General features: G+C 42.7%; 1 protein-coding gene across 1 annotated transcript in view; it reads right to left on the bottom strand.

Moving 5' to 3' along the window:
- The window catches only part of TIMD4 (T cell immunoglobulin and mucin domain containing 4), a 36,705-nt gene extending 18,011 nt beyond the window's left edge, over positions 1 to 18,694 (bottom strand). The window contains exons 1-5 of the mRNA XM_079144986.1: positions 18,590 to 18,694; positions 13,269 to 13,610; positions 9,048 to 9,305; positions 7,612 to 7,695; positions 6,954 to 7,043 (exon numbers count right to left, since the gene is read on the bottom strand). Coding sequence (XP_079001112.1) covers positions 6,954 to 7,043; positions 7,612 to 7,695; positions 9,048 to 9,305; positions 13,269 to 13,610; positions 18,590 to 18,647 — 832 coding nt within the window. The 5' untranslated portion in view covers positions 18,648 to 18,694. The remainder of the gene's footprint in view (positions 1 to 6,953; positions 7,044 to 7,611; positions 7,696 to 9,047; positions 9,306 to 13,268; positions 13,611 to 18,589) is intronic.
- Between the last annotated feature and the right edge of the window lie 5,106 nt (positions 18,695 to 23,800).

The raw sequence follows: 23,800 nt of genomic DNA, 5'->3' as shown, positions 1-23,800 counted from the left end.
CTTTTCTTCTCCCACCACTTTCTCCCAGCATTCCTTTGACAGGGCAGGGGGAGAGGGGGACCCTCCTCTGTGCCTCTTCCTCTCTCCTTTCACCTCCTGATATCTTTAGGTGACCCTGCAGGAGCACCACTCAGTCCCTTTGCTAATGACACAATAAAGTGCTTAAGAGTCCAGGTTCAAGAGCCAAACTCAAACTCCGATCAGTTCCTTAAACTCCCCAAACCTGTTTCTTCTTCTTGCACATAATACTAGACTCTTCCTCCCGGATCTAGACAATGCCTCAGAAGGACACAGTGCATCGAGAGCACTGAGCCCAGCCCTGGAATATAGTAAGCACTCAATTAGCAATGACTTTCAAAATTATATTTTAGCCTTGAATGACCCCCCCATGAGATAACACCCAAGAAAGCAGGGCAGACTGGCAAGTCCTCGGCACTAACCCCGGGCATCATCACAGGAAGTATTTTGATAAGAATGAAGTGCCAATGATTAGGCACCCCACCATCACCCCAACATCTGAGTCGGTCCAGACCCACACTTTTAATTCTCAGAGGCATTCCAAGCTTAAGCATGTCCTGTGCTTCCCTTACCAGCTAACCCGTCCCACCCAGCTAGTCTCCCAAGGGTGGAGAGTCAGTGATTGTCCTTTTCCTTTGGTCACCACGTCCTCTAACTCGAGCCCTAAGTGATTGACATGTCCCTCTCCACTTCTTCTGAGGCCAGCACTTGGGTCCAGACTTACCGCTCTCACCTCAAGTCTCTAGGAGCCACTGGGAGCCTGCTGCCTCCAGGCCTGCCCCCCTCAACAGGTCTCCCACATTCCCACCAGAGCATCTGTCCCCAAGACAGAGCTGAGAATGCACTGCCTACTTGACAGACACAGAAGTTTCCTCTAGAGTCTGGAATGAAATCCGAATTCTTCAGCCCACCATCCAAGTCCCTGAGAACCTGGCCACAGCTTCCTGTCTCCGTTAGATTGACTGGACTGTGAAGCCGTCTCTACAGAGTTCACATTCCTATCGGTTCCTGCCTTTGCTCACGCTGGTCTCTGGCCCCTGTGCTCTTCCCTCGTCAGTGGAATGATCTCATCTTGGAAGAACCAACTCAAAGGGCACTCAGCAAAATCACCCCTGACCTCGGTCCTCCTTTCCAAGACAGAATCCATCTCGTGCTTCTCTGACCCCAGTGTAACTTTCCACACCTCCACCTGAAAACAGAGCTCATCAGATGATGGATTGCTATGCACAAACCTGCTTATGCCAGTAAAATGTGGGACCCCTTCCCAAGAATAGGCCAGGACTTCCTGTGCCACATACAGAGTAGCAAGTAAAGATGATGCTACCTTTTCCCAGGTGTCTAACCCAAATGCCAGAGTACAAGATAAAAATAAGAAAAAAATAAAAAACACCTCCAACTACATTTTTCTCTGACAATCCTTGGACTCCATGGAAAGCCAGCTTGCTTTGGACAGTGAAGCTTGTGCTGGCTTTCAAAGAACATCTAGTAATAGGAAAAAAGGTTCCCCAAAGCATCTTTACCCTAGTCTGCAATCATCCTATCCTGGAACCTAAAATGAATAAATAAATAAACAGCAACAACAAAAGCTACTGCGAAAATCACAAGCAAAGACAAAGAAAAATGTTACAATATTGATGGGATAACATTGCTTCCAATTTCACTAGATTTACACCAAAGTTCTCGTGTGCATTTGGGTACATTAAACTTTGTTTTAGAGCTTAATGGTTATACATAGTAGCTGGGTTCATCCATGGCTCTCCCTTCCTTCTCCCCACTTCTCCTTCCTCTACTCTACTAGACTTCCTTCCACTCATCTATTAATAAGTATTTGATTGGTTCTTTATGCAATCTTGTCCTTTCCTCACACTTTCCTTTAGTTTAGTTTCCACATACAAGAAAAAAATTTGCCCTTGGAATTTCTGAGTCTGGCTTATTTCACATAGCCTGATATTCTACATTGCCATATTGCAAATACCATAATCTCATTCTTTTTAATAGCTGAGTAGAACTCCATTGTATGTAAGTGTGTGTGTGTGTGTGTGAGTGTGTGTGTGTGTGTGTGTGAATCTCAATTTCTTAATCTGGGACAGCTGGGTCATATGATGGTTCCATCCCTAGTTTTTTGAGGAACCTCTAAACTGCCCTCCACAGTGACCAGACAGAAGGAAAGTCTGCAGTCCCACCAACAATCTGTAACTGTTCCTTTCCCCACAACCTTGCCAGCATTTACTGCTCTTTGTATTCTTGATTCTTGCCATTCTGACTGGAGTAAGATGGAATCTTGGTATAGTTTTGATTTGTATTTTCAGGTGCATTAAATTTGAATTTCAGGTGCATTAAATTAGTCCTACCGTGTTGACTTCATGCTGGTGATTGGTATAATGATCCATTTAGGAGCTGAGAAAAAGTGAATCCTAATACTTTAGGAGTGACTATAAAACCCTGCCTCAAGGAAACTCTGTTGAGAGACAATGCCTGCCAGTCCCGGGACTAAGACCAGCCATGAAGGAGATCCACAGCGCTGGCTCTGGCTGGAGTTCTCTTCCTAATTCATTGCAAGGTCTCCCTCTCATGGCTGGTCTTCTCTGTGCCTCAGTTTCCAGTATTCCACACAAGACTTCCCCCTACACCTGCCTCTCACTCAGGAGTTCATAGACTCATGGTTCATATCCCTGAATCCTGGCTGCAAAGTCCCAGCTTTCCTTCTGTCTGGCTGTGTGGTCTTGGGTAGGTCACTGCATCTCTGATCACCATTTCTATGCAGCTGGAGAGTGGAGGTGAGGATGTCTGTCCTGGGTAGAGCTTTGTTTGATGCAGACCAAGCACTTTAAAACTGGAGTGGCCATTGATCTAGAAGATGTGCACATGGAGTTGCCTCATAAAATGAACAACATGGATCGGAAACCCTCAAACGACTACCTGGGTGGCCTTGCTGTGGTTTCTAAGTGGCCCCAATGCTCAGGGTCACATCCCCATTTTGTGGTGACTTTTTCTTCTTTTTCAGATAGAACTTGATTTTCAAATCTAAACTCTGGATTGGAACCTCTGTACATTGAACCAAGTTTAGCACAGATTGAGAAAGACAAAATAATGGGAGAATAAAGATGTCTACCCACAGTAGTAAAGCCAATAATCACCAGCACCACAGAACAGCCTAGAGAGGACTTGGTGAAAAGCTTTCAGAATCTCACATTCATTCTGTTAGTAGAGATTTTCAAAGATTTGATCACTTCCTCAAGTTTATAATTTCATCACACAGTGACTGTTTCCCCAGTGTGATCAGCAGTTTAAAAAAACCATAAAGAACTGCAGAGTGTCTATGCACGTATCAGGAATAGCAAGCCAGTTGACAGCTGATAGTAATGGCCTCTCATTATCCTTCTGGACTGGCCTGAAAAGGAAGGGATGCAAGTGGGACTAGGGTAGAGATGTAAAGGAAGGACATAGGGATCCTTCGAGATGATGATCATTTGCCAGCCGATCATTATATACTCATCATTTCCTCAGTTCACAGTCGCCTAAACGTCCTTTGAGATAAGCATTATTATTATCCCCATTGTCCAGCTGGAGGAAACTGAGATTTAGGGAAGGACAGAGCTAGAAGGAAAAATCACCACAAAACGGGGATGTGACCCTGAGCATTCGGGCCATTAGAAACCACAGTGAGGCCACCCAGCGGCCAGGAGGACTGGGAAGAAAGGATTGGAGAGGTTGGAGCAAAGTGAACCTGAGACACAGTCAGCAGGGGAGACAGCCAGTGCCCTCTCTGTGCTCTGGCTGCGGAGTCCATAAGCAAAGGCGACCAAGGCTGCAGGGAATGACTTGGGACCACGGCACACACATCTGCTTCCGGGCAATAAATGGAATGAATCCTCTTAGAGGATTAAGAGTTGGCTCGCTTCTCCTAGACTTCTGAGAGGGAGAAAAACGATCTCTGTAAGATCTTTATTAGAGTTTTCATTGTCGCTGTTTATGTTTGTGATCGAATTATGATTCCTAAATTGGAATTGCAGAATTTCTGGAGAAGCCAATGAAAGGTCTGAGCTTTTCCACAGAACACTGTGTGCACACGAAGACATAAAACTATACACACAATTTGAGGGGATTTATGCTCCCCATTCCCACCCAAAGTTCATCCACAGATAATCCTCACTAAGGACAAAGTTTAAGAATGGACATAGTGGTCTGGGGTTGTGGCTCAGTGGTAGAGTGCTTGCCTAGCACATGTGAGGCACTGGGATTGATCCTCAGCACCTCATAAAAAATAAATACATAAAATAACATTTAAAAATGGACATAGTTTTAAAAAATCTAAATCTGGGGAGTAACTCTCAGCTCTCTCTCTGTTCAGCTGTGTGATCTTGAGGAAGTGGCTCCAAATCTCTGAGCTCCATTTCTAAGACACCATAGAGTGAGGGTGAGGAACTGTTACTCTGAGGAATGCGAAGGATTAAACTAGCTCTCAACCATAGAAGCCTTACTATCCAAAAAATTAGTGAAGACATAAGGAGGGAATCAGGGACAATTAGCCAGAGAAAGAAAGACCCACAGAGACGTGCAGGCCCTCTAAAGTGGGCTACAACAATTTCATGAGAACAGAGAAGAACTCTTATTCAAAGGGGAGATAAGGAGGAAGCAGCCTCTTGGGATTGTCAAAGTAGCCTCAGATTTGTAAGACGTGGGCTAAATCCAGACCTGCCATCAACTGGACAAGCTATGCATCTTCATGGACTCCAAAACAGAGGTGATGGCTCTACCCATCCCATAGGAATTCATAAAAATTAAAAGAGATAATGCGAAGAAAAGGTACAGTGTTAAAACAAAGCAAGGCCTTAGGAAGTATTAGCTTCCTCAATAAATTCTCTTCTTTTCCGTTTCTTTACCTACATAATGAGAATGAGAGCTGCACCTGCCTGGAAATCACTGTGAGATTTAAATAAGAACCTGATGTAAGAACTTTTCAGTTGTCACCAAACACACAGTTAAGTCCTCAGTAGTGATGACTGCAGTTATATGAAATTTCATTGTAACAAAAAAAATGGGAAGAAAGGGTAATAAATGAAAGGAACATGACCCTGTATTTCAGACTGGAAGCCCAGGCAAAGAAAGTCATATTTAAGACCATGCGATCACAGCTAGACTCCCTGGATCTGCTACCTGAGAACTATTGACCTTGGGAGATTTAGATGAACCTGGTCTCTGAGCATCTGCTGAGAGCAATTAAATGAAGCAGCCCTGACACTTCAACCTGAACCCTGCCCATAACATGTGCTCAGTAAATTCCAGTTTCTTCCAACGTGATTCAGTGTGACAGAGTCTGACTGGCCTTGTAGCGAGCTCCTCTTCCGCTTCTACCTATGGACGTTGCAGCAAGGACTCTTTCTCTCTCTCTTGTAGGATTTGGTCCAGGAGGAGTGAAATTATATTATCAGGGATAGTATAGAAAATAGGAAAAGAGATGCTGTGTTATTTCCTTGCAATTCTATGTAAAATAGTGTAATGTTTAAAGGGACTACAACATGATAGTTTGGGGACACTCTCCTAACCCTCCACTATCTTTCTAGTTGCTTCCTTCTCTTTTGCCATGAAGTAGTTCTCCACATTACTCCAATCCACAAACAAAGAGAGTTTGGATCTTGTATCCCAGGTTCCCTTTAACTCCTATTCAGCTCCTATTCCAGATCTTCACACCATAGGAGATGGTGCGAGCCAAAGCTTTTCAACATGAGATCACACTTGCAGCGCGTCTTAATTTATAGTGTCATTTCAAACTCCCCCCTTCCACTCACTCCTGTCCATCCCCCCAACCCTGTCTTCTGTGCCCCATAAGTGATGTTACATTGCCTCCTTTAGAGTTAAGGAACATCTGTTTTCTGACTGATATACATACAAAAGATGCTCAAACTCTCCGTTAATCAAAACAGGAAAAGAACAAGATGACATGTTCTCTGGAGATTGAAACAAAATTAAACAAAAAGGTCACATCAAGTGTAGGGAGGATATGGGAAAGCAGATATTCTGTGGGTGGGAAAATAAATGGCACAAGCTCTTTTACAGACAATTATGTAATAGCCGTTAAATTGGAAAGTACACAGCTTTTTCAACCTAGCATTTCTACTTCTTGGTCACCAGCCTACCTAGAGAAATACTTGTATAAATGCTTAAGGAAGCATGCATATCCAAGAAAGTTCACAGAAGCACCATTGATAATTGGAAAACATTGGAGCAACTGAAATTCCCTTCAATAGGCAAAAGATACTATGAGTAACCACGGTTTAAAATATTATAGAGCAATTCAATATAATGATGCAGGTTGCTACATGGATTGAAAAAGTAAGTGGTCCAGTTGTATCAATAAGGAAATATTGATATTTACTTAAATATCATATGCATCATATAACATGCAGTGCCTTACTGCATATGATATGATGGCTTAAAACACACACACACACACACACACATACACACACACACACACATACACACATACACATGAGGGAAGGAAAAAGATCTAGAATGGCCATCTTCAATCAAGAACAGTGATTATCTTGGGGGGTGGAGAGGCTGGGGATTAAGGCCAGGAATCCAGGAGAATTTTATTTCTGTCTTTATGTACATTAGTATAACATTTGTGTGATTTAAAAGAAATAAGTACTGGTTTGACAAATGGGCAGTGATTTTCCTACCACATTCCTGGTTTCAAGTCTGAAGTTGCTGAAGAAGAAGGGAGATCTCCATAGAGGGGCTTTGAACATGAGTACGGGAGGCAGAGCCAGCCCCAGGCTTGTGACGGGCTTCACTTTCACCCCAGCTCACAGAGGGATGTGGGATAGGACACAATGGAACTGAACCAGCAGAATCCTAGACATGCAGCCATGTGACAGATTGTTCCCACAGCCAAAGACAAACCAATTGCAAGAACACACCTCCCTTACCTGGTTGAGGAGAAGTCACTGTTTCCCTTGGGTCACTTGCTTTCCACGTCACCAGGGATGTAGATGACGGAAGAACTGAAGTTTCAGACCCTTTGGAAGAACAAAAGGAAAAGAGTAAACAGACGTCCCACTGAATTTCATCAAAAAAAACTGAAATCCTTGGAACTAGGATGAGAAAGAGGAGTCCCATTGCAGCCTACAGAGTAATGGAAAACATGCCAGAGACACGTCACCTGCCACCAAGGAGAATCACAAAGCAGGAAGGGCACTGTCTCTCCTCCCTCCTCTCTAGGGCTACAGGAATGAGCAAACCACAAACGCTGCCCTGATGCCAACTTGTGCCAGGTGGACTTCATGGCACAAAGGCCTCAAGGTCATCCCTAGTCACCTGAGTCAACATTTTTTTTTTTTGTACCAGGGATTGACCCAGGGCTGCTTAACCACTGAGCCACATCTCCAGGCCTTTTTAGTTCTTATTTTGAGACAAGGTCACACTAAGTTGCTTAGGACCTCACTAAGTAGCTGAGGCTGGCCTTGAATTTGTGATCCTCCTGCCTCCGCCTTCAGAGTGGTTGGGATTACAGGCAGGGCCACCGAGCCCAGTGCTTCTTTCTCCCCAACCCATGCGATGCGGAAAGGTACAGTGAGGGTCCGCCACCTTTGGCTGTGGACGAGGCAGTGACTGCAGAAGTTGCTTTGGTGCTTCTCCAAGTTGGGCTGGATCCATGAAAAAGTACTGATTCTGGAAAAGAAAAAAGTTTGACAAAAGGCAGCTAAAAACTAACAGTGTTCACAGTATCTGTGGTAGGTGGTGACATTCAGAGTTGGGGAGGGGCCAGGGAAGTGCCTGCAGTGGGAGGGACCTGGGAGAGCCAAGGTGGGCAAGAGGGGGGCCTGGGAAGGGGTTTGGGAGGGGCCAAGACAGACAAGCCCTCCTTTTTTCTAACAGTCATCTTTGTGCTTCTCTGTGTTTCCAGCTTTCCTGAAAGATGGAAGGTACTTTTGAGACACAAGGAAAAGAAACTAAGATGTTTTAAGATGATGATTTTAAAGCCCAAAGGAACTTTTTTAAAAATGCAAAATTGATTAAGGATTTTAGTAACAACTCAGAGTATCATAGAATTAGCCAATTCAATACTGTGAAGCCACTGGGATTCTGCAGCCTTACTGAGGTTGCTAAATGCTACCTGGTGGTTGTTTTCCAGTAGTCTGACCTCAGGGTGAGAAATTGAAACATGGTGGAAGCTCCACCAAGCAATTGGAGCCAGTCACTCTGAGAGGTGCAAAGGAGCTAGTCACTCTGTAGGGTCAGGAGAATTCAGAGGAAATAGAGAAACAAGGACAATGCTAGTTGGCCTATTTTCAAGCACCAAAGGCCTTTCCTCAACCGATCTCTAATGCCCAGGCAGAGACCTCACCCTGAAAGGAGAGCGCTGGGGTCTGACCCCAAATAACCTTTCCCGGTCCTTCAGAAAGCAACTCCTGCAAGACTCCTCAGAGGTCAGCTGGAGAACCCAAGAAGCTGACTTGTCAAAAACACAACGGAAAAGAAACAGAAAAGACAAAATTTCCGTAAAACAATTAAAGGAACAGTTAGTGAAATCACCTCCTCACATACACATACATACAAGCACCATGTGGGCTGCAGCGTATCTGCCATTCAAATCCATGTCGACATGACAACCCTCAGTACCACAGAATGTGAATTAAGCCCTTTTAAGAAATAATTAAGGTAAATGGAGGTCATATGGATGGAACCTAATCCAGTATGATTGGTCTCACAGAAGGACAGATAGAGGGAAGACCTCGGAAGGATACAGGGAAAAGACAAGCATCCAAAAAAGACAAGCAACCAAAGAGGACTGAGAAGGACCAGCCCTGTGGACACCTTAACCTTGGACTTTGAGCATGTTCAAGCCACCCGACCTGAGGCCTTTGAGATGCTTGGCCTTGAACACCAATACAAGCAAACACATGCACACACAGAAAGGCCCATGAGAAGGTTCCCGGGTGCCCCAGTGACAACCCTGTCCTGAGGAAACCAGGGCACATCTGCCTAGGGGAAGGGAAGGAGTGGCCAGTTCTGCCATGTACCTGTGGTGGGGACAGGCCCATTCGTAGAAGATGCAGTCGTCAGAAGACTCGTTGTGGCCACTTCTGGGAGGGAGCTGAGTGTTGTCAGGGGGCACGTGGTAGCCGTGGTGAAGACCGTGGTGGCCGTTGTCTGAAGCGGTGCTCCAGTTGTGTGGTCAGGGGTCGCCTTGGCTGTTGTTGGAAGCCCCACCTTGGTCATCATCATGGGAGGGGTGGAGGGTGGGTGAGAGGTAGTTGTTCTCCTCGTGGTTGTTGGGGCTGTAATCAATACAAGGTGTGTCTGGCCCCAAGCAGAGATGGAGGAGAGACAGGGACACAAAGGCACGAGGTGCCTGTCTGCTTCTCTCCTCTCCTGCTGCCCTCACCAGGTCTGCTGGCCTGGACCCCTGGAATGCTCACTGCCATTGGGTCTCTGGCCTGCATTCCTCTCCTTCCAGTCCATTCTTCACACACGGGCCACAGTCGTCATCTAAGTGACAGATCTAATTATGCCCATCCCTGCTTGAAACTCATGTGGGGTCCTATGTGACCATAAGATGGAGAACCCAGCCCGCTCTCTGGCCTGCCCAGGCGCCATCTCCCTTGGCCCTGCCTTTCCTTCCAATCTCATGGCTTCAGCCTCCTCTCACTTTTTTCAGCCAACTGGCCTTTCCGCCATTCTTTGGACACATCACTGACCTTCCAGCTATAGAACCTGTTCTATCTGCTGCACCCCATTCCTTCCTGTCACTTCTGAGCACTCCTCCTGTGCTCTCAGCCTTCCCCTCCGCAGGGTTAGTGGCAATTCAGAAGTGCCATCTACTCCATTATCTGATTATTATTGTTCAAGGTCCACTTCTACTGGACTGCAAGCACAGGAGGAAAACCTGGCCTTTGTTTTATTCTCCTCTGTGAATCCAATGCCCCTCACAGTATCTGCCATACATAGGTTCTCCAAAAGCATTTCATGAGTGCATGAATTCACTAATGCATCAAAAATGAGCCCAAGTATGTGACTGTTGATGGGAATGTAGTTTACTTCAGATATTAAAGATTGGCTCATGCCAACATTACTCACTCCATAAGCATCTAAACTTGAATTCGTTATCTACAGTTTATTCTATGCATCTCACCTTCTCTAGAATATGTCAAATTCCCACAGACTTTAATATGGCAGAAAGACACTGTTTGTTCCAAATGAACTTGGAAGTGACCCTGTAGAGTATAAAAGCCAACAACCATTTTATAAAGTAATAGCTAGTTATACCAGTCAAGATAAGAGAAGACTTGGGTCAGAGTCAATTTTTAAAATTTTATTTATTTTCATTTTTCAGCCTGCATTTTGATTCATTGTACACAAATGGGGTACAAGTTTTCATTTTTATGGTTGTACATGATGTAGATTCATGGCATTTGTGCAATCATACATGTACATAGGGTAATGATGTTTGTCTCATTCAATTATCTTTCTCCTTCACCCACCCCCACCCCACCTCATTTCCGGCTACACATTCCAAAATTCATTTTTTACACCCATCCCCCAACCCCATTATGTATCGTCATCCACTTCTCAGAGAAAATATTCGGCTTTTGGTTTTTTGAAATTGGCTTATTTCACTTAGCATGATATTGTCCAACTCCATTCATCTACATGAAAATGCCAAAATTTTATTTTTCTTTATAGCCAAATAATATTCCATTGTGTGTATATACCACAGTTTCTTTATCCACTCATCTTTTGAAGGGCATCTAGGTTGGTTCCACAATCTAGCTATTGTGAATCTGCTATAAACATTGATGTGGCTACATTACCGTAGTATGCTTATTTTAAGTCCTTTGGGTATAAACTGAGAAGTGGGATAGCTGGGTCAAATGGTGGGTCCATTCCAAGTTTTCTGAGGAATCTCCATACTGCTTTCCAGAGTGGCTGCACCAATTTGCAATTCAACCAGCAATACATGAATGTGCCTTTTTCCCCACATGCAAGCCAACACCTATTATTGCTTGTATTCTTGATAATAGCCATTCTCAATGGGGTGAGATAAAATCTTAGGGTGGTTTCGATTTGCATTTCTTTAATTACTAGAGATGTTGAACACTTTTTCATATATTTGTTGATGGCTTGTATATCTTCTTCTGTGAAGTGTCTTGCCCAGTTCCTTAGCCCATTTATTGATTGCTTCAGAGTCATTTAACTTCTTTCTTATTCTGCAAAATTAGAAGAATGCCCTCAATCTCATAAGAGAAAAAGATACTGATATGTATGGAAGTTCTCTAAAAGCATCCACTTTAGTTGTTCTCAAATTTTAGAGTACTTCATAGTTAACAGAGAAGCTTAAAAAAGAATATACATATCCACAGTATGGAGGTTCCTCAAAAGACTAGGCATGGAACCACCATATGATCCAGTATACCACTCCTCAGTATTTATGCTAAATAATTCGAGTCATCATACTATGGTGATACATGCATACCCATATTTATAGCAGCACAATTCACAAGGGCTTAACTAAATATCTATCAACAAATGAATGGATAAAGAAAATGTGGTGTATATATATACACAGGGGAATTTTATTGAACCATAAAGAAGAGTGAACCTATGTCATTTGCAAGAAAATGGACAGAACTTGAGACCATTATGTCAAGTCAAACTCAGAAGGTCAAGGGTCATGTGTTTTCTCTCATATGTGGAAACTAGAGAGGAAAAAGTTTAAAAAAAATGGTGGAGAAGATTTCATGAAAATCAAAGGGAGATCAGTTAGAGGAAAGGGACCAGTGTGGGAGAAAGGGAGAGAAAGGGAGGGAAAAGGAAGTGCTGGGGAGAGGGTTGGCCAAACTATATTGTTGTATTGTGTGCATGTGTGAATATGTACAAACAAATCCCATCATTATGCACAACTGTAAAGCACCAATTTAAAAAGATGGGGAAAAGTAGTATAGACATTCAGACTCTGCCTTCGAAGGCACTGGTCTGTTAGGAATAGAGCCCAAGAATCCTCCAGGTAATGTGGATGCAGGCATAACACACACCTCACCTTGAGAATCTGCATTGTGGACAAGCACTAACGTGGATTATTTTTTAAGTGTATTATTGATAGCATAATTTAACCATAGGCTCAAAAGAGCCTGTTCTACCCAGCTCAGATCTTTAGGAGTCCCACTAAATTCCAAATTTTATTCCTTAAAAGGAACTGATGGCAACCAAAGGAAAGTGTGCCTGAAAACTTCTCTGTCTCCAGATCCCTTTTCCTGCTGTCCAAAGTCAGACCATTTGCTTATAGGCTGATGCTTAGCCAGGAACACATTTTATTTAGTTCACATGGTATATATTTAATTATTATGTGGAGATCAGTCAATATGTAAAAAGTAATATAGTTCATGTAAAAATTGGGAGATCTGAAAACACTGTGCCCGATGTCTGTACCAGACAACCCACTAAATAAGCAGCAGCCCCCTTCTTCTGTTTGACTCTGCGGTTCATTGGCTCCTCCCTCTCCCCAACTCACCCCTCTCATTCTGAGGCTGTCTTGGCCCTAGGTGTTTGAGTTTCCTTGCCTGCTTCATATCATGGCTTAGCATTTCAAGTCTCATCTTCCCACTCACATTCTAGGCAAGTACGGCCTTTTCACCACCACCACTGAATCTATCACCCTCTGATATGGTTTAGAAATGAGGTGACCCCAAGCTCATGTGTAGAACAAAGCAAGAATGCTCAGAGGTAAAGTTATTAGATTATGAGAGCTGTAACCGAATCAGTGGATTAATTCATTGATATGGAAAAACTGGATGATAATGGTAGGCAGATAGGGTATGGATAGAGGAACCAGGTCACTGGGGGTCTTCCTTTGGGGTTTGTATTTTGTCCCTGGTGAATTGAGTTAAGCATATATTCTTTCCCTCTCCCTTTCTCTCTCTATCTCTCTCTCTTTCTCTCTCTCTCTCTCTCCCTGCCTCCCCTCTCCCTTTCCCTCTCCTTCTCCCTCTCTCTCTCTCCCCACCTCTTCCTTTTCTTCCTGGTTGCCATGCCCTTCAGCCATGATGCTCTGTCTCACCTGGGGCCCAGAGCAATGGAGTCAGCTGAGCATGAACTGAAACTCTGAAACCATGACCCCAAATACACTTTTCCTCCTCTAAGATGTTACTGTGGATATTTTGGTCATAGTGATACAAATCTGACCATACTCCCATTAACCACTGGATTTTCCCTTCCCCAGCAAAAGTCCCCCTTCATCTGCTCACCTCTACTCAGCACCAGGCGAATGTTCTTCTTCACATCATTGAACCAGCCCGGCACCTCGATGCGACAGCAGTACACCCCGCTGTCCCCTTCGTTGGTGTTGGAGATGGTCAAGGAAAGATCGCCTCTCTGGATGTTCCCACGAAGCCTATATTTTGCAGATGTACTGGAGATCACTCTCGTCCCATCTGTGTGGAGAATCTCCTGGCTGCATTTGGATTTGGGACACTGACCTTTGCCCCAGCACATGCTGTTGCTGTTCTGAGACCAGGACAAGTATAAACAGGGCAAAGTCACCGACTGACCCAAAAACGACCTCACGGTAATTTCCGATGTGACTGGTACTGCAAGGGAAAATGAGAATACTAAGCTGAGCACTATTAAAATCTCTCAGATATGCAACACAGCTTTTGTACAAATAGATGATTCCAGAAAGATGCAGAGAACTGTAGTCTTTGTTTTTGTTTATTGGGGATTAGACACAGGGTATTCTACCACTGAGTTACATAGACAACCATATTTATTTTTAATTTTGAGATAGGGTCCTGTTAAATTGCCAAGATTGGCCTCAAACTTGCCGTCTTCCTGGCTCAACCTCAAAAGCATCTGGAATTACAGGCTTGTGCCACTGCACTTGGCAGGTTCCCTTTAGCATAAAATTTGATGTGCCCCTCAGCACCTGGGAGCTCCTAACTCCACACGCTTCACCCCCAGTAGAGATCATTGGCCACCTGGGTCTACAGACTCATCTGGGCGCTGAGAGCTTCCTACTGATTTAAACACTCTTGAGTACCATTCAATCAACCAATAGACTCTCAAATCAAAGCCAGACCATGTAATCCAATTCCTCTCTCTCATATAAACTAATCCAAAAGCAACTCTCTTCCCACTGGACCTCAATAAGCCAAAACCGTGTCCTAATTTGAGTGCCTCCAATGGGTCTCCCACCCAGAGCGCGCCATGACTGGAAGAGGAGCTGTCAGGCTACATGCCATTGTCCTTCTCGCCTCTCAGAATTGGAAATGGAGATTGCTGCTCGGGATCATTTCTTTAATGTTAGATAATATGAAGTTAAAGGAATTCATGGGTGTTTATTTATTTTTAAGAGACACATAATAATTGTGTTTATTTAGGGGGTGTATAGGATGTTTTGATCTGTGTATATACTGTAGAAAGATTCAACCAAGATAATTAACATGTTCATCACCTCACTGATATTCATTTTATTGTGGTGAGAACATGAAGTCTTTTAACAAGTGTGAAACACACATTATTATATTTAACCGTGAAAGCCATGCAGTGCAATAGATCATTGTTCCAGTCTAACTAAAATTTTCACCTTTTAATCAGCATCTCCCTTTCTCCATCTTCCCTTCTAATTTCTTGCTATATTTCACCTACCAGTGAGCTCATACAGTATTTTTCTTCTTGTGCCAAACTTATGTCGCTTAGTACTTTTTAAATATTAGGGCTAGAAGGGACCATGAGAATTATCTAAAATGGCAGCTCTATGCTGGGAAGTGATATTGACCAAATTATATTATAATATTGTGTGCATGAAGGAGTCTGTAACAACAAATCCCATCATTATACACAATAAATGCACCAATAAAAATGTGGAAATAAAATAAAATGGAAGCTGTGACATATAAAAATTATGGAGGTTTGCATTTACCATGTAAGCTACTCCATGTGAGATGGAATGTTTCTAAAATGAAATATAAGAGTTTCCTAACCTTGGTTCTCATCAGCATGACTTGGAGACCTTGTTAAAAATACATAATATATTGGTGAAATCCAAGTCAGTATCCCTATGGTCAAGACCTATGGACGGCACATTAATCAGGTTCTGCAGGTTGTTCTGCTGCAGCTGGCCATTCTTGCAGCGTTTGAGAACCACCAGGCAAGTTCTTCTAAGATTACCTCCATCTCTGGGGATCTTTGAAACATTTTCACTACTGCACATGTCAAACCCATTGGTTCAACTGAGCATGATCAATTGTTCTAAACCCCACACCCTTGCTAAACGCTGTTGAAGTGAGAGGCCCAGTAGACAATAGCTCTCACATCCTTAGAAGAACATCCTGCACCTTCTCCAGTATCTGGGTTTCTGCTAATTATTTTCTCCAAGGTACCCATGAGACCCTCCATTCACTAACTTGCTGAGCTGATTGGCTGAGTTGTATAAGACATGGCCAGTAGGGCCATGTTCCTTCCTGCCTCAGCTGTCAAGAACATCCAGGTCTTGCTCCTTAGGAGACAGTGACCCTGAAGCCCAAGAGTCACCCAGGTGGAAATTAAAACCACATGCTCCCTCAGCTTTCCATAGTTGGCTCCCACAATGAAAGCTCATTCAAGTTTAGATCAGCTTTCACTCTTCCTTGAATTTAGTCTCTTTATTTTGCCACAGTGGAAAGATTTTGGAGTTTTTAAGTTTGATGGCAAGTCCATTTTACCCCCATAAAATCAGGAAAAAAGAAGTAAACTGTTATCACTCTCAGCGGCATTAACAATGCAGGATATACACACCTAAAATTAGGAAATACTAAACCATGAACTTGTTCCTATGACTATTTCGTAAATGAACTTAAAAATACATGCAACAATGATATCTCCTGGAGATTCAACAGTTTATTTTCCTGAGCGCTGTAGTATTAAAGCAGGCATCCTATTACACAATAACAAAAGACTCAATAGAAAAAACTAGCAAAAGACATGAGAAAATAGGAGCAGCCAATTAATTTTATCCATTCTAGTGGCAAAAGTTGAGGACATATAAAATAAACTCTTGGCCAGGGGGTGAGTAAACGGGCTCCCAGATACTGCTGGGGGAACTGAGCAAATAACTCAGCCTTTTGGAGCAAACTGGAGTGAAATGGGGGTGTGAACTGGTGCAGCTACGATGGGGCACCCTGGTGATTTCTATTAATGTTAAATATGTGCATGTCTTAGCTTTGCCTGGACAGCCTCATATTTTTTATCCACCCTCGAAAAACATGTGTGCACAAAGATGCTTATTGGCAAATACTTTTTGCCGTCTTCATCTATCTGCGAATGGGATGAACAATGTTCATGTGGGGATGGCTGAACTGCAGCATTCTTCAATTGCAGGAAGTCTAAGCAGATTAATAGTGTTTGAAAGTCCCGTAGGAATTGCATGAAAACTCCAAGCCATTTTAATGTATGAAAGGGGCCAATTTCAAAACAAGACATAAAATATAAAACATTTTCACAAATAAATAGAACAGTTTGCATTTTTGACGAGCTGAGATGTAGGAAAGTATAGAGAAGTCTCTGGTGGGACAGAACAAGTTCATGACATCAGTTATCTCCACAGTGACAGGGAAAGGGCTGGAACCAGGCACACTGATTGGAAGGGATTTGAGCTCTATAATATTCTTAGTTTTCCAGTAAAGGAGTTTCTATATTACTCATCTGATTAAAAGCCAATATTCGAAAAAAGGAAGCACGCAGCATTGGTGTGGCAGAAAGGACTTTTCAGGGTCATGCATAAACCTCATCTGCCAGTTACTGCTTCTGACTTCTTACAGAAAAGCCACAGTAGTCATTATCATAAGACAAAGAGCACTCACCTCAGGAAGAGGGCTAAGGTTCACTTGACAAGAAGTACTGAATGCCAAGTGAAGTTAATTAAGTACAAGTAGAAGTAACCAACCACATTGGAATTTAGAAACGGGACAAGAATCTTTTTCTCCAGCTGCCGAAGTATCCCGAGGAGAAGGAAATACTGGAATCAAATTAGTCCCCTCTATGGAATTACCAGGGTGGATATCACCAAGGTTTTGGGGCCAGCTTGGTTCCTTGCCCAGTGGATGACCCTTTCCCAATCCAGGTCTTGGTTTCACCATCTACAGAGGGCAGGGTCTCATTAGGCACCCCTAACGTGCACATCTGGTTTTGATCCTTGGTAATTCTGTGGAGTCACTCTCCCCTAAGTTGGCCATTTTAGAAAAGTCACATAAAAATAAATAAATAAGAAACAAATCAAACTAAAAGAACAGTTCACCAGGTGCTGCCTCCTTCAAGCAAGATGGGAGAAGCCCATTCCATCAGTGTGTCCTGCCAGAAGCAGGACATGTGGACACAGACTCCAGCAAATATCTACATAGCAAACTCTCCAAGCCCCCAGGGCAACATAAAGACCAGCTTAAAACGGCCATAAAGAGTCAGAACATGGTTTTCTTACATTAAAAAAGGGAGTGCTCGCACCAAACCAACATGCCACGTGAAAGTGACAAGGACTCTGTTACACTGTCCCTTGCCTGCCTGATAGGTACCAAGCACGGAATCAGGTGCTGAGACACAAGAAATGAGCAGCCCTGTCTGGCCCTTTGGGAGCCTACAGAGCTCCTGCAGAGAGGCAGTTGAGGGAGCAGTTGCCATGGGTGACAAGTTCTCTGATGCAGGACCTCCTGCTGGTGGAGGAGGTCTCAGCAGAAGCGCCTAAACCAGAGCTCAGGCTACAGGGGGCAGGAAAAGTCTGACTAGGGGAGACCTGAGGGTGCTTCAAGTTACAGAGAAAGAAAGAGCCAGAAAGAAGAGCATGATGTCTTGAGAGGCAGGGGGACTTGGTGATTTTCCTTAGAACAAAGGTGTTTTCTCCTACAGAATGTTTTTAAAATTCATACTCAAATAAACACAGACTTTCAAAAGAGCATCAGATACTGACTGGTCCTGGGATCACAGATAGTTAAAGGTCTCGCATGGGCCCCTCACTCCACGCATGGAAGAGGCAGAATGATTTAGCTGCATTCCCGGTGTCAATGCTAGGGACTGGGAAGCAGCCGCAGCTCAGGCCAGCGTCTGCCGAAACCCCCAGGGTGCAAAGGGCAGCTCACTGGCCAAAGCTAAGCGTGTGCATGGCATCATTCGAAACCTGGAAGCAGTGGGCAGGAAAGAACCCTCACCTGGAAGCCTCATCCTCTGCAAACCAAAATAAGACAAAAAGCAAACAACACTCTTAAAGAGAATAATACGAATTATAACAAGCATTATCACCAGAACAAATTGCCCTGACTCTGTGCTACGTAGCTCCTTCCGATGGCAGTTCTGATCCCCACTCACCTGACCCCCGGACCCTTTATTTCTATGTCTTATCTTAAATGGTCATTTCCGATGTTAGTACAAGTTACCCTAACCCTCAATCCCCCAGATCAACCTCAAGGTAAATGCCTATGAACACGGCAATGGAGAAACACTCCAAAAAGGAAAAATCTAGAAAGGAGAAGAGGAATGTGACAGGAATCCATTACACCCTAATGAACTCTCCAGGGCTCCCCAGGGAAGGCTCCATAACACTTACCCAGATAAAACCACCCGAACTCCATCACCAGCCAGAGAAGGAGAGGCCCTTTGGACATTTTGACAGGAGTCTGTCTGTCTGTCCAAAACCCATTTTTTATACCATGCTTACTGCTGACAGGGTGGGACATTTTAGTTTCATTTCTCTTTTTGTCTCATTATCTTCCTTTTCCTCCATCCTGAATGGCCTCCCTCAATTTGGGATGTGTGATAAAATGTGCTGAGCACTTTTCTCCTGGTGATTAGTGTGTGCGCACAAATGTGTGGAGTGATGGTGTGGGTGCACACGTGCCTCTGTCCACGCATGTAGGGGAATTTCCTATGTGTGCAAGAGCATGTGTGTGCTCACCTGCCGTGTGTGTGTAACCTGTGTGCGATCATGATCACCCGACTCCTGGTGACAAAGTACAATTTACTCTTCCTACTTGCAATCGTTTTCCCTTGGGTCCTCTAGTGCAGCCAAGGGCAAATTAGATGGATTTAGCCCCACTCCTCTTCTAGGTTCTCCTTCACCCTGTGCCCTGGCCACTTTGTCCTGATAATGCAGAAGGAAAAGCAGGACTGCAAGCAATCATCACATAAGACAAAAATACTGTTCGAATTTACTGGAAAAAAGAATCTCGCAACCTAGGTGCCCTTCAAGAGATAAATGGATAAAGAAAATGTGGTACATATATACAAGGGAATATTACTCAGCCAAAAAGAAGAAAGAAATTATGGCATTTTCCAGTAAATGGATGGAACTGAAGACTACCATGCTAAGTGAAATAAGTCAATCCCCCAAAACCAAAGTCGAATTTTCTGTTCTTCAATGTGCAGATGTTGACATACAACAAGGTGTGGGGAGGGAAGAGCAGAAGTTCAGTGGGTTTGACAAAGGGGAATGTCAGGAAGGGAGGGAGGATGGAAATAGCAAAGACAGTAACTTTCCTATGTTCATGTATGAATACATATGTCATATGAATACACGACCAGTGAAACTTCACATCATGTTCAACCACAAGAATGAGATTCTAATTAGAATAAGTTATACTTGTGGTGCTGGGGATTGAACCCAGGGCCTTGTGCATGCAAGGCAAGCACTCTACCAACTGAGCTATACCCCCAGCCCTATATTCCATGTATGTATAATACATCAAAAACTCTCCACTGTCATGTATATCTAAAAAGAACAAATAAAATAATTTAAAATAAGTTGAAAAGAAGAATAGAGGTTCAATAGAGAAGCATATCGTGGTGGTTACAAACAGGCTCAGGCAACAAACAGACACAGAAGCACAAAAGATAATCCTTAACCCAGAGTAAGGGACTGACGGAGGTGATTTTGTGGGTCCTTTGAATTCCTTAGATTAAGTAGTACATTGAAAACTAGAGGAGGAATAAAATCAGTGCTTAGCATTCTGCTGTGTTCTATAAATCAGGACTTTTTTTTTAATCACTAGTGCTTACTGAGGACTTAATTATATGCCAGGTATTCAGCTCAGTCTTACTGTTTATTATTTAATTTTCCCACTCCTACAAAATATATATATATATATAATTTTTCCTGTTTAACAGGCAAAAGAAATGAGGTTTAAGGGTATTTACAAATATTACTCAATAGCCACAGCTAAGAAGTTGTAGAAATAGGACTCAAACCCAGACTTCTGATTCCAAAATCCATACTCTTAATCTCTAATTACATCCCCTTTTGACCTCTGACCCTAGGCTAGCGCATCCATAAGGCCAAGCCTATCCTATCTAGCACCAGAAAAGAAATTTGAAGATGCGCCAATGTTCTAGATTTTTTTAAAAGCCTCATTTAATTATAATAAGCTAAATGAGCTGAAAAAGATTCATCACTGCTTGCACATCAATAGCATTTGAAATTCTGGACTCAAAGAAGCTAGATGAATAGGAGATTCAGAGAAAATCTTACCACGGATAGCCTGTGGACGGTGGAATCCTTTCCCACCAAATCCCCAGGAAAATAAGAGAGTTAATCTCTGCATAAACTGAATTGGCCTATAAAACATTTACAAGATGTTGATATTCAGGCGTTTCCTGACAATGAAACCTACACTCCCCTCAATAAAGCCAGCAGCCTAACATCTGCCATGGACATAGAACTTGCAGCAGCTTTCAGTGCATCACTTCTAGAAATGAACAGACGCGCGAAGCTCAGCCAACACATGAGGAAAGGCTACAGTTCGAACAGGAGACGAAGTCTATAAGGAGAGCAGGGGGAAATTTAAAAAAAATATTTTTAAAAGACAGTATCACCCCCGAAAAGATATATTATGTATATGAAAAAGAAGAGACAAGGCATAAAAGGGGAAAAAAAAATCAGACACTGAGAAAGAGCTCTTCTAATTAAGAATGTTGTCTCTATCCTAACATTTTATGGCAAGTTTTGGGGTGGAGATAATATTTGAACTATAAAGTGAAGGAAATTTGCTAGAAAGTATAATCATTTAAAATGCCATATGACTAAGGTTGTTCTAGTACATTTAAAAAAATAGAAGGAAGGAAATTATTAAAGCAATAATGTTTTTTAAAAAAGATTCCCATAACTAAAAGAATGAGTCTTCAGATTGGAAGCCCAATGAAATGCTAACGCCCATGAATGAAAAGATTCCCACAAAAATTATTACTGCACTATCGTGTAATGTAAGAACTTTAGACATGAGTAACAGGCATTAAAAGAGCTCAGAGAGAACACAGAAACATACTGCACTGGGAGGATTTGGAAACAGCTGGCACTGGTCTTCCAAACATCAAAGTAAAGAAGAGTGCAAGAGATATGTTTTGAAAATTCTGAAGGGAAAATGATTTTTAACCTAAAATCTTATTCCCTACCATTTTTTTACTCAAATGTAAAAATGTTTTAAAGACCTTTTTGGACATAGATTAACACAAAATTGACCTCCCACCCACCTTCCTTAGGAAGCTTTGGAAGAAAAATCTGTAGCAAAGCGCTAGGATTAGCCAGGAAACAAAACCATAGGATCCAGAATATAAAATATCAAGTCAAGGAATAGAAAAGGCCAGAAAGACAGCTGCAGGGAATCTAGAGAACAACTGTTTCAGTTCTCTATCACTGAATCGCAAACCACCCCAAAACTGAGTGCCTAAACAATTGACTTTTCACTTCCCTGGGTTGACTGTGCTCAGCTGGGCAGTACTCATTCAAGTTCCATGGCTGAAGTTGGAGTCACCTCAAGACTAGCTAGGCTAGCTGGGCACAGTGGAGCCCACCTATAATCCTGGCACCTCGGGAAGCTGAGGCAGGAGGATCACCAGTTCAAAGCCAGCCTCAGCAAAAGTGAGGCACTAAGCAATTCAGTGAGACCCCCATCTCTGAATAAATTATGAAATGGGGCTGGGGATGTGGTTCAGTGGTCGAGTGCCCCTGAGTTCAATCCCTGGTACCAAAACAAAAACAAAAACAAAAACAAAAACAAAAACAAAAACAAGCTGGGCTGTTTGTCCCGGATAACGTTTTCATTCCCATGACTGAGCATCACCGATGACTTTGTTCCTCACAGGTCTAGTGAACTGAAAATAACTACAAGGGCTAGAGTCTAAACTAGCACCTTTCACTACCCATGTGGCCTTTTCACATGGCATCTTGGGCTTCCTGACAGTGTGACAGTATCAAAGTAGATGGATTTTTTACATAGTATCTGACTTTCTCAAAAACCAGCATTCCAGCTGACTCAGGAATAATCAGCGAACATCTCCTTCTTGGGACCTAGTCTCAGATGTTGTTCAGTATCTTTTCCATGGTACTCTACTGATCAAAGAGCAAATTAGAAGGCATCACAGATTCAAGGTGGAAGGGGCAAATTCAAGGTTATGAACTTCAAGAAGAGGGGTTCTTTGAGGTTTGGGGGTAAAGCATCTTTGGAGTCATATGAGAACTCTCTTGAACTATCTTTGTGATTTTTCTGTAAATCTGAATAACATTGAATAAGTTTATTTAAACTATAATTCGAGTTTATTACACATATTCCTTTATTTTAGAAATAGAAACGTTAATTTCTATTGGATGCTTGGTTTATATCAAAGTGCATTACTTAAGGGACATTCCATAGCAGTCCTGGGTATTTTATGTCTTTGCCACCTTCTGTGCATGTGGAGATATGCTTCTGGAGAATCAGTCCTCTCTCGTTCTTGGTCAACACAGTATTGATTTCACTCATGACTGTGATGATTGGCAGGTGACCCAAAGAAAGTCAAGCATACACTACAGGAAGATATGTACTGATTCGCTGAGAGATAGGAAACCTCTTATTTCTAACTGGCCTTTGAGGTGTGAGGATGTGACCTGAAGCTGGTGTTAGCCACTGTGCCACCAATACCTAATGAACCATCCAATCAAAGCAGAGGGTGAGTGGAGAAACAGAGAATGGTTGACCCAAGCCCATGATGTATTGTGATCTCCTGAAGCAAAGCACGCCAGTGACCAACATTCTCTTTTGGGCTTAAGTCAATCTGTGTTGGGTTTTCAGTCATTTGGAATTTTAAACCAAGAAAGACTTTTGCACAGTGGCAACTTGGGTGGAAGATTTTAAAGTTCTTCTGACCTTACAACAGGGCACTATTATCTGGTCCAATCACCTGCTTCACCTAATGCCAACTTTTCAATCTTTCAGCAAATGCTTGTTAAGGTATTATGCTCCAGGCATGTGAGAAAGTCATGCGGCTCTGCGAATAAAATCCACTAATGCATAAGTACTACTTTTTAAGAACCCAATATTTTCAAATATTTAAGCAGAAGAATTTTCAATCCCCATTTTCCAGATAAAGAATCTGGAGACCAGAAAGGATAAAAGGTCATTACACAATAGCATGAAAATAGAATGCAGGTGTTTCTGAGGAAGAGACTTTTTTTAACAGCTAGTACTCCCTTTTGGATAAATAGCATTAAATGAAATCCCGTGCATTCATTTTAATTCATTCAATTCTTCAACAATTATAGCAAGGGTAGGCAAACTATAGCCCATGTACCAAATCCAGCCCAACATCCATTTTTGTAAATAAAGTTTGATTGCAACAGAGTCACATCCATTTTTAACACAATGTCTATGACCGCTTTCAAGCAATGATGTCTGAGTTGAGTATTGTAACATACACCATATGTTCCACAAAACCAAAAATAATTACTCTCTGGTTCCTAGGAAAAGTTCGCAAACCCTCCAAAGGAAGGAAGCAGGGCAAGTGCAGAGTA

The sequence above is a fragment of the Sciurus vulgaris genome, assembly GCF_902686455.1.
Source record: "Sciurus vulgaris genome assembly, chromosome: 6".
NCBI lineage: Eukaryota > Metazoa > Chordata > Mammalia > Rodentia > Sciuridae > Sciurus > Sciurus vulgaris.
Note: the sequence above shows the minus strand (reverse complement) of the source record. Positions and strands in the feature narration are given on the sequence as shown.